General features: G+C 38.7%; 2 protein-coding genes across 2 annotated transcripts in view; one reads left to right on the top strand and one right to left on the bottom strand.

Annotated features, from left to right (window-relative positions):
• The window catches only part of LOC107482469 (uncharacterized), a 3921-nt gene extending 534 nt beyond the window's left edge, over nt 1–3387 (top strand). The window contains exons 2-4 of the mRNA XM_052261124.1: nt 62–142; nt 2764–2936; nt 3060–3387. Coding sequence (XP_052117084.1) covers nt 62–142; nt 2764–2936; nt 3060–3254 — 449 coding nt within the window. The 3' untranslated portion in view covers nt 3255–3387. The remainder of the gene's footprint in view (nt 1–61; nt 143–2763; nt 2937–3059) is intronic.
• Nucleotides 3388–4963: 1576 nt separating this feature from the next.
• On the bottom strand, nt 4964–6087 carry LOC107482471 (ethylene-responsive transcription factor 3). The gene has a single exon (XM_016102975.3). The coding sequence runs from the start codon at nt 5857–5859 to the stop codon at nt 5239–5241; it is 621 nt and encodes a 206-aa protein (XP_015958461.1). The 5' UTR covers nt 5860–6087; the 3' UTR covers nt 4964–5238.
• Between the last annotated feature and the right edge of the window lie 3356 nt (nt 6088–9443).

The raw sequence follows: 9443 nt of genomic DNA, 5'->3' as shown, positions 1-9443 counted from the left end.
TAGCCCTTTGCCATTTGGGGATGTGCTTATTTTTTATTGGTTGTGTTTTTTGTGTCTGATCCAGATTTGGAAATCAGTGACGGCAATGATTCTGCTGATTTAGGGTTCTCTAAATGGACACAGACTATACTTGGAAAACCAGGTCTGATTGAGCTGTTTTCTTTTTATACTCTTGTGTGTTTGAAATGATTGCAAAGAAGGAGGGGGATGACTTTATTTAATTGAAGTTGGTTTCAAAAGGAATTATAAATAATTCCTAGGAATTTTAAGATGGGAATATCATATTCCCACGTTTGGTTCAAAGTTTGAAAAGCTATTTGTAAGCAAGTTTGATTTCCGGGAATCAAAATACCATCATTTTAATTCCCACCTCCTCCTTGGGTATCTTTGATTCCTATGGGAATGGAATATTTATAACAAAGTAATATTTGAACCACACACACTCAAAAAGTAATTTGAAGCCTGGATTGGAGTGAGTATAACTGGATTGGAGTGATAGCACATATTTCCATTCCCTTTCTTGCATTTCGATCCGGTTGTTCCTTTGAATAATTGAATCTTCCAAACATGCTAAAGATCTGTTGCTTTATATCTAAGTGTAAATATACTCGTACTTTAGAATCAGGCTTACTTCTAGAGGACTCTTATTTGTTAAGTTGGTTATACTTTTCCCCTAATTTACTTTTTAATCATTTGGTTAGTGAAGACGCGAAGTAAAAGTCATTGATTTGTATACTCCTGTAAAGTAGTTCTTGTGGAAGTACTTTGAATGATCAAAATTGATTGGCATACCATGATCAGGTTTGTGTGACTAGTTTAAATAAACATGCAGTTTAAGTTTATGGAAATGGGGTATATTCATAAAATTTAATAGTAATACTAATTGGGAATAGTCATTTATGGATGATAATAATGTTATCATACCATAGAAGGCTGATTCAATTCTTCTAGAAGACATGCTTGGTTCTGCAGATAACTGAACTACCAAAGATGGAGATCTGTCAAGTTGTAGGTACTGAACTACTGACAAATTTTGAATGCTATGACTGTAATCTAGTAGAAGATTAGGAAATCATGTAAATTTTATTAATAATCAAGAAAGCAATGGTGGAAGCTTGCGTTTTAGTATCCTTGCATCTCCATCCTTTCTAAGACATACCATGATCCCATCCCATTTCTTTGTTCGGTAAACCTCTTTTGCTAAATCCTCTGTCTCTCCCTTTTGAGCTAACCTTAATGCTTAATAACAGGTGACATAATTTCTACATGTGTATCCTGTTATTATAAGATGAACCTTTTTCGCCTCTGTGATTGAAAATAGCATTTCTTTTTTTCTTATTTATTTATTTATTTTTTAATTTATAGAGAAGCAGGTTTCTGACTGATTTCTTAGAATCACTTTTTGTAGTTTTTCCTAACCCCTTTCTTATAGTTTATCCAGACACGCCTATTCTCGAATAATAAAATTCCTTATATACCTGCATTGCATATGGTTCTGTTGTAGTCAATTTGTCTTAAATCAAATATCTGTCCATTGCTTCCTAATATAATCTTTTACGTCTCATGTTTGTGGTTGCTTGACCTGAAGGAAGAAAAATGGCTGGGGGACTAGAAATACCTAAAAATTGGCTTTTAATTTGATTTTGGAAACAAAATGAAGCTTAGATATTGTTATGAAAAAAACCTGAAGGGTTTTTAAAAGAAGCTTTTCATTAGGTGCACCTCCCTCACTCACTAACTTTTACCATGTTCTAGCTACAGCTGGGACAGAAATCAGACATACCCTTCTAATTTGATTAGCCATATCTGTGAGAAGTGTTTCTATGTGCATTTATATTTCTAACTCTGCTCCCATCAAGGAGTCATGTGACTGCTTCATGCTTCATATTGTAGTCCGGAGAATGCAAGGATATTAACTTCACTAGTTTTTTTTTTTTTTCTGTTTTTTTCCCTCATGATTCTTTTTTAAATTGCCTGAAGCCAATGATGCTTCATGCTTTATAATTTGAAGTGGAATTAGAGTATGTTAGATCATCTGAATGAATAATAATACTGGTGGGATATCGTACGAGATGAGTGGATAATGAAATGTGAAGTTTAATGCTTTCTTCACTAAAAGTGCCTACAAGACGAGTGAATGGAAATCAAGAACTCTGTTGTTATTGCCAGCTTTTCTAGTGGAACTGCCGGTTACAATGCCTGAAGTGCCTTGTAAATGTCATGATTAGCTATTTATTTGTTGTTCATATCATCTCCAGTTGCATAATGATTTTAACTCAAGAAAAATGAATGTAACGTGGAAATAAATAGTTGTACACATGATGAATCCTGTGCATACGTCCTGGACTGGCTTCTGTGATTCAGTGCATTGAATAGAATTAATGCTAGATACTTACAGTATGTTTAGTTTTGGAATGTATTTTAAGTTTCTATTTACTATTTTTAATAGTACTAAATAGTATTTGTTCAATGAATCGAGGAAAACAAGATAATCTGTGTTCACTGTATCTTTTCAAAAAGTTCTAAAAAGAAGAAACACAGATGTAAATAAGATGACATTTTTGTACTTAATATTGAAAGCAAAACACATTTTCTAAAACCAAACACACCATTTTGTGATAGGGATTGTTATGCCATCAATGATCATTAATCCAATACTAATTTTGTATTCCTATGCTTTATAGTCGGTTATTGGTATTATTGATTCAATAGACTTGTTTTCAATAACAGTGAATCAGTTGTATCTGTTTGTTATTTGATCAGCAAAGGAAGGAGTTAATGGAAGAAAATTTGTGAGCAAATGGCATCCTACAACAAAGGGTACACTTAGAAGGAACTATAGAGTTCCATCGAAGTTCGAGGGGCGGCGTCTTCTTAAAGCTATTGCATCCTTATTATCAGAAGACGATCACTTTGTTGATGCTACATCTCACAAGGTATTGCATCTTTCTTTTGCTTGACATAAATTCTGTTTCTATTAGGACTGTCTTTCCTTTTTCTTTTTCCCCACCCCTCCTCTGCACAATTGAGTTTTCTGACATCTTGCAAAATCATTCTAGGGTTGTCAAATCCGGAGGGAAAGTGCTCATGGAGAAAGCGTTTGCTGCAACAACGTGAGAGCGCTCTTTGACGAGCTCCCAACTCCTCATCTCACTGTGGAAATCACACCCTTTCCCGCTGGACCACTTACAGACACGGATTACACCAAAGCTGAGAAGCTTGAGAGGGTTCTTAGATCCAGTCCTTCTGTTTGAGCCATCTTATGTTGAGCTTCATGTAAATATTCTTTGCTAATTTGTAAATATTGTCAATGTCGAAGAGAACTTTGCTTCATCAACTCTCTACTTTTTACTTATTGAGTTGAATTGCGGTTACACCTTTCAAAAACATCACTAGTCTTTTACTTGATCAATTATCTAATGACCAACCGCGATAAGTTTTAATTTTGTTCAAAATTCTTACAACTCACAAGTCCTTTTGTGTAAAAAATTATTCATTCTTTTGATTCATTTTCCTATTCATTTTTCTAATTTCTAAATTTTTTAAGAGTAAATTCCTTTTTGGTTCCTATTCATTTTCAATTTGGACAATTTGCATCTCATACAAATTGGCTCCTGAATTTCAGCTCCATTAGACATGTTGACCCTTGTATGAATGTCTCAGGTTAGACTCGACGGATTTTGCTGACATGTCATGTTAGGTTTTTAAGTTAGACTGCGCTTGGCTAAGATGGATGGTGACAATTTTTTTACAACCACTAAGTTCCTGCCTAATAATCAAAACGATGTTGATATTCGAATGGATCCCAGTATGTAACCTAACAGAAGTAGCTAATCTTAGAACAAGAAGCAAACCATGAGTGATGCAGATCAATCCTCAAATTCTTAGTGATGTGTTAGAGGGAGGAAGACTGTAAAGTTCACGGGCTCGACTAGCAATGCAAGTGGAGGTAATAGGAGGAGAAAATTCGAGTACTCTAGATACGAATGTAGAGTGCATGCTGTTATGCAAGAATCAGGGACGACGGAAAATCCAGAGAGGATTTTGTTTGGTTGCTGCTACTATCATATAAGTGGGTTTCGATTGTTGCTTAAAAGTATGCTTTCAGTAGTTCGAGTTCAGAGTGGGTTTGCCAATGCTGCATGAACTTTGATATTAATTTGGTTGATAGTTTTGGGATGTTTGCTTGTACTGATTTAATGAACTTTATTTTACAGTGATCGACCACAGAGTGAGCATGGCCAATAGGTTATTGCATGCACAAAGCGGGATTCAAATCCCGACCCTTGTTTAAATGGACTAGTGAACTAACCACCACACCAACTCAACTTGGTTAACTAATATGCTATATAACATCAACATAAATACTCATTACGTTGGCAACCATATCTAGAGGCCCAACGTCGTTTTCTAATAGAAACATTAATGGATTATACTTGAAAAACATGATATTGGTCGTAAGAAGGTGGAAATAAGGGAAAACTGTAGAGATCCACGGTACATTGAAATAAATTAGTCAGATGCAGTGAGGTGTATTAAAGAAAATGCCTTTTTTGTGAACGTCATTCTTGTATCAATACCTACTAATATCATTGAATTTTGTATGTTAACTTGACAACTCAGATTATTATTTTCAAGTCAATAAACACCTATTTAGATTATGTGGGTTCTATCTATTTGCATTTTCACTCCCTACCAAGGGAACCCTCCTAACAAGAAGCAGCTTCATGTCATAGCTACGTTAGTTACATTGTCCAAGACATTGAAGATCAGGAGAAAATCCATGATGAATTGGACAATTGAGTGACACAAAAATAGCATGCTATGTATGAATATAGAAAAGTTGATTTATGCTTCTTTTCTTTTCTATCTGATTTAGGCATAATAATAATAATAATATGTACAGAAAGAAAAGAATGGATAAGAAGAATTGTGATATCTAGCGGCTATGCTATGTAAGAAGTAGAGAACTAGAGAGATATGTTATGAGAGAAAAGGATCCAAATAACTTACAACAACACAGATTGTGATGCATCACACAACAAAGACAACAATAACTATTCTACAACATAAAAACAATCTAAATCATACTCCAATTTCTTTCTTTCCTCTTCCTTTTAAATTTTAAAGGCCTCAGCAACCCTTCATTGCAAATTTCAAAATTATAATTAAAAGAAAAAAAAAAGAGAGAAAATAAAAATCGATTCTCTTCCGTCATTTTCCATCACCGGCTTGCTGTCAGAGGCGCAGCGCAGTGACGCATAGCTCATCGGCGGCGAGATCTCCGGCGGTTGCGACATCGTCGGCATCCGGCGCGGGGAGGTTCAGATCGAAGGGTAGAGGCTTGCGGCGGAAAGAAGAGGTAAGGACGCAGTCATCATCGTCGTCAACGACGGAGGAGGAGGAATCGCAGTCGCTGTGACAATCTTCAAGTGCGATAGGGTTCACGGGCCTTCGGGGGACCATCGAGGGAAGAGGATTGGAAACCCTAGGGCCGCTGAAGGACTCGACCGTGCTGCTCATGCCGCTGCTGGTGGGGCGGCTGGCCTGGACCGGATCGAACTTGGAGATGATGAGATCAGAGGCGGGCTCGGGTGGGCCGGGGAGGGGGAAGTTGGTCTTGGCTTTGGGCCCGCGGAAGGAGCGGGCGGCGGCGTCGTAGGCCCGGGCTGCAGCCTCGGCGGTGTCGAAGGTACCCAACCAGACCCGGGACTTCTTCCATGGGTCTCTGATCTCGGCGGCGAAGCGGCCCCATGGTCTCTTTCGGACACCGCGAAAACGGGTTTGGGTCGCTGGTTCGTTAGGGTTTATCGATGATGGTGCTTTGGTTGGTGGATCGGTGGGTCTGGCTCGGGGCATGGGTGTTATGTGAAAAGAGAGAGGGTTTGAGGGGAAGAATATGAGTGGAGAAGCAGAAGAAGAAGCAGAAGCTCACACCACACCAGCCAGTAGCCACCACCAAGGGGAATCTCTTAATCTTGCTTCTCCATCTCTCTCTCTCTCTTTGTCCCCCCTCTCTCTCTCTCTCGGTCGGTACTTCTTTCTTTCTCTTACTAAAAGTTTGCTCTCTCCGGAATGAGAGATGGGGTCGGATTGCTTTTGGAGCATTGAGCATGGATTTTATAACTTGGAAAATGACAACGTTGCCCTTATCCTTTGTAGAATCATTGCCAGCAACGTGTGTGCCTAGCAGGTAAATAACTTTTTGTTTTTAACAGAATAAACGCACTATTTATACTCACAAGTATTCAAAATACTAATAAATTTATTTACGAAAATATAAAATTAATGTTGTATTTATTAAAGAGAATTTTTTTAATAAATAAAAAATATTTATTTTTTAAAATATATAATTTATAATATTTTTATCAAAATCCATCGCATCTCTTATTTCGTTTATAGTGTAAAAAAAATAAGATTACACGTATCTCGTTTATACGGTAAACAAGATAGGTGAAGATATGTAATGTTTACCGTATAAATAAGATGCATTTCGACAAATTTTTAACAGCTATAAAAGGATGTGCAACTTTTTGTATTCTCCACAAACATTCACTTCTTCTCTTCCATTTTTCTTCCGAAAAATAAGCTAAAATGTATAGTAATAGCGAAAATGTGGTTATAAGTGTGTATCCTAATCGTCATATGAGAAACAATTATACTGGCGTAATATTTGAGTGCGAGAATTTCATTCTATTGCGTATCGGACGAGTAAGTTCTTTGTCGAAGCTAAAAACTTTGATATTGGGTAACATTTGTGGTAGTGGGAGAAAAGAGATCGGAAGTGTGGGGTATCGGTTGCTAGCTTTGATAGGCGATGTAGTCTTTCGGTTTCGTCTGTTTTGGCTTCATGGCGACGAGCATGTGCATCTCACGTTTGATATCCATGGGAGAATCATGACAGAACAAGTGATAGAGCTTTCTACAGTGGTAGGTGATGTCGGTGGCGATGGATTTGGCTAGTCGAATTTTGTGTAGGACGACACTCCTCTCGCATCACCACTGATACATGTTGTTAGTCCAGTGGAAGACATGGACGTTGATGGTGAAGACTCTGATGAGGAGTATGTTGCGGGTAGCAACAACTGTGGTTATTCTGAAGATGAGGAGGAGAAGGAGTTTGTACCAAAGACATCGGTCGAGCCATTAGTTCGATATCTTCTGTCCGTCCCGCACCCAATTTCGGTCTTATCAGCTATGCCCAGTCATTATCATACATTGATTCTAGACGCGATGTACGAGACAACTCAATTTTCTAACACGGGTGAAGATGTACAACTTAAACAGTGCTGTGGAGTTTCGGATTGGCCACAGGTTCAAAAACAGAGATGCAGTGATGTAGAGTGTAAAGAATTACAGTATTCACAGAAGTGATGTGTACCGAGTTGTGGAGTCGGATCAATTAAAATACCAGGTGCATTGCGCCAATATGCAACAGGCTGTCCTTCGAGTCTCCGTGTTGCTTTCCGACAGAATCTCGGATATTGGTGAGTTCAAGTTTATCATGGTGTATTTTCTCATTTATGAATGTTATATTTGGATTAAATGCCAACCATGTATGTGATATTTCGTTTGAGAGGTGCGTAGAGTTGGAGGACCGCACATGTGTTTAGCACCCACCATGTCTCAAGATCATCGGCAGTTGGACAGCAGTCTCATCTGCAATGTCATCCTGCCATTGATACAATTCAGTCCATCTGTCGGCATCCCGGTTCTACAAGGTGCAGTTAGACAAAGCTATCACTTCAAACCCTCGTTCATAATGGTCTGGATGGCGAAACAAAAGGCTATTGCGTAGATATATGGTAACTGGGAGGAGTCATACAATAAGGTGTCGAGGTTGTTGCAAGATAATAATCAGTAATAGGTGGTAAAACATGAAAATAATTCATATTTTCATAAATGAATAAAAGAAGCTCGCTTACTTCATCTAACTATAACTGATCCAACGCCCGACGCCATCGGAGGACTCTCTACTCGTATTAGTCCCTACTCTGTTGCGCCATACCTATCAACCTGTGGACATTCGCAAGAATAGCAAAGACTCAATTTATCGCACATCATATCGAATTATATAAACGAAGAAGAAGAAAACCATAAATAACAGTTACCAACTAGTCACTCGGGTGGACACTATTGGAAAAATCTCTGGTATATCCAAGAGACTAGTAGTGGAGTGCATCCTGCAATGTCTGTGGTGGCTCGATGTGCTACAGAGCATAGGGGGTACGTCCATGTAAGCACCACAAAACCCCAAGACAAAGAACAACACCTCTAAAAGTCATCAAGCAATGGCAGCTATCGGAGATGGACCTGATTGTTTGACTTGTCGGTCATCAGGTAACCCCTAATCATCAAAAGTATGTAACACCTCGTGTAATATCAAAGAGTGTATGGATCATCGATATCGGGCATCTGTCGGAGTTGCTCCTAAAGCCATGCCAGCTTGAGGGAGAAAGACTCCTTCCTCTACGCACCTTGCTGCTGAACTGCAGGAGGCCTGGCACCAAGTAGCCGCTCCACCAACTCCCATGTCTCAATCTCGTACCATGTGTGGAAAAGACACGCTGTCAAGTGAGGTGGCATGCAGATCAACTAGCGGGTCGGGCCGGGTTACACGCATGTCGGTGGAAGGCGTTGAGGCTCGACACGTAGATGCTCCTAGATCGTTGATCGTCGCCGAAGATCCAACAGTTCTGAAAACTTCTAAAGAGGAAAACAATGGATGCGGACAGTGACCTTGCGGCGGCGCGCTGTGGCGTGTCTGGAAGTTTTTGACGACGGAGTGGACTATGTGTACTCGTGGCGATGAGACAAAGACAATGATATGGTCTGTGACAAAGGAAAAGATCGGGAAGGTGAGTGAAACAAGACCGAAAATTGTCGGGAGGAGAAAAAAAAGAACTAATGAAGAGAAAGAAAGGAAAAAGGAACTGATAGAACGGGTGCAGACGGAACTGTCAGAAGAAAGTGCATATGAAACTGTCGAAAAGAAGTGCAGAGAAAACTGCCATAAGGAATCGCAGACGACACTACTGTAAAGAAAAAGCGCAGATGAAACTGCCGCAAAAAAAGCGCAAACTAAATTGTCGCAAGAGTGGCCAACTGCCAAAAAAATGCTGAAAAGATGGCGAACTACCAGAAAATTGTTGAAAAGTGACAAAATACGAAGAGATGGCAAACTATCGGCAGGTGTCGAAAAACATATGGTTTCTCCATGAGAATAAGTAAGTAGTGAATGAGCTCATTGGTGAGGTGAGAAAGTATGAAAGTATTGACAAAAGAGAAGGAAAAAAATAGTACAGAAAAAATATAAAAAAATACGGTGATTTTACCGAAGAAAAATAATCTATCATCCTTAAAAAGGATATACTATAATTCTGATACCATATTAGAAATAAGAGATTAAAGCGAAAAAAATATAATGTATTATTGAATAAATT

Source organism: Arachis duranensis, chromosome 4 (genome assembly GCF_000817695.3).
Source record: "Arachis duranensis cultivar V14167 chromosome 4, aradu.V14167.gnm2.J7QH, whole genome shotgun sequence".
Lineage (NCBI taxonomy): Eukaryota > Viridiplantae > Streptophyta > Magnoliopsida > Fabales > Fabaceae > Arachis > Arachis duranensis.
Note: the sequence above shows the minus strand (reverse complement) of the source record. Positions and strands in the feature narration are given on the sequence as shown.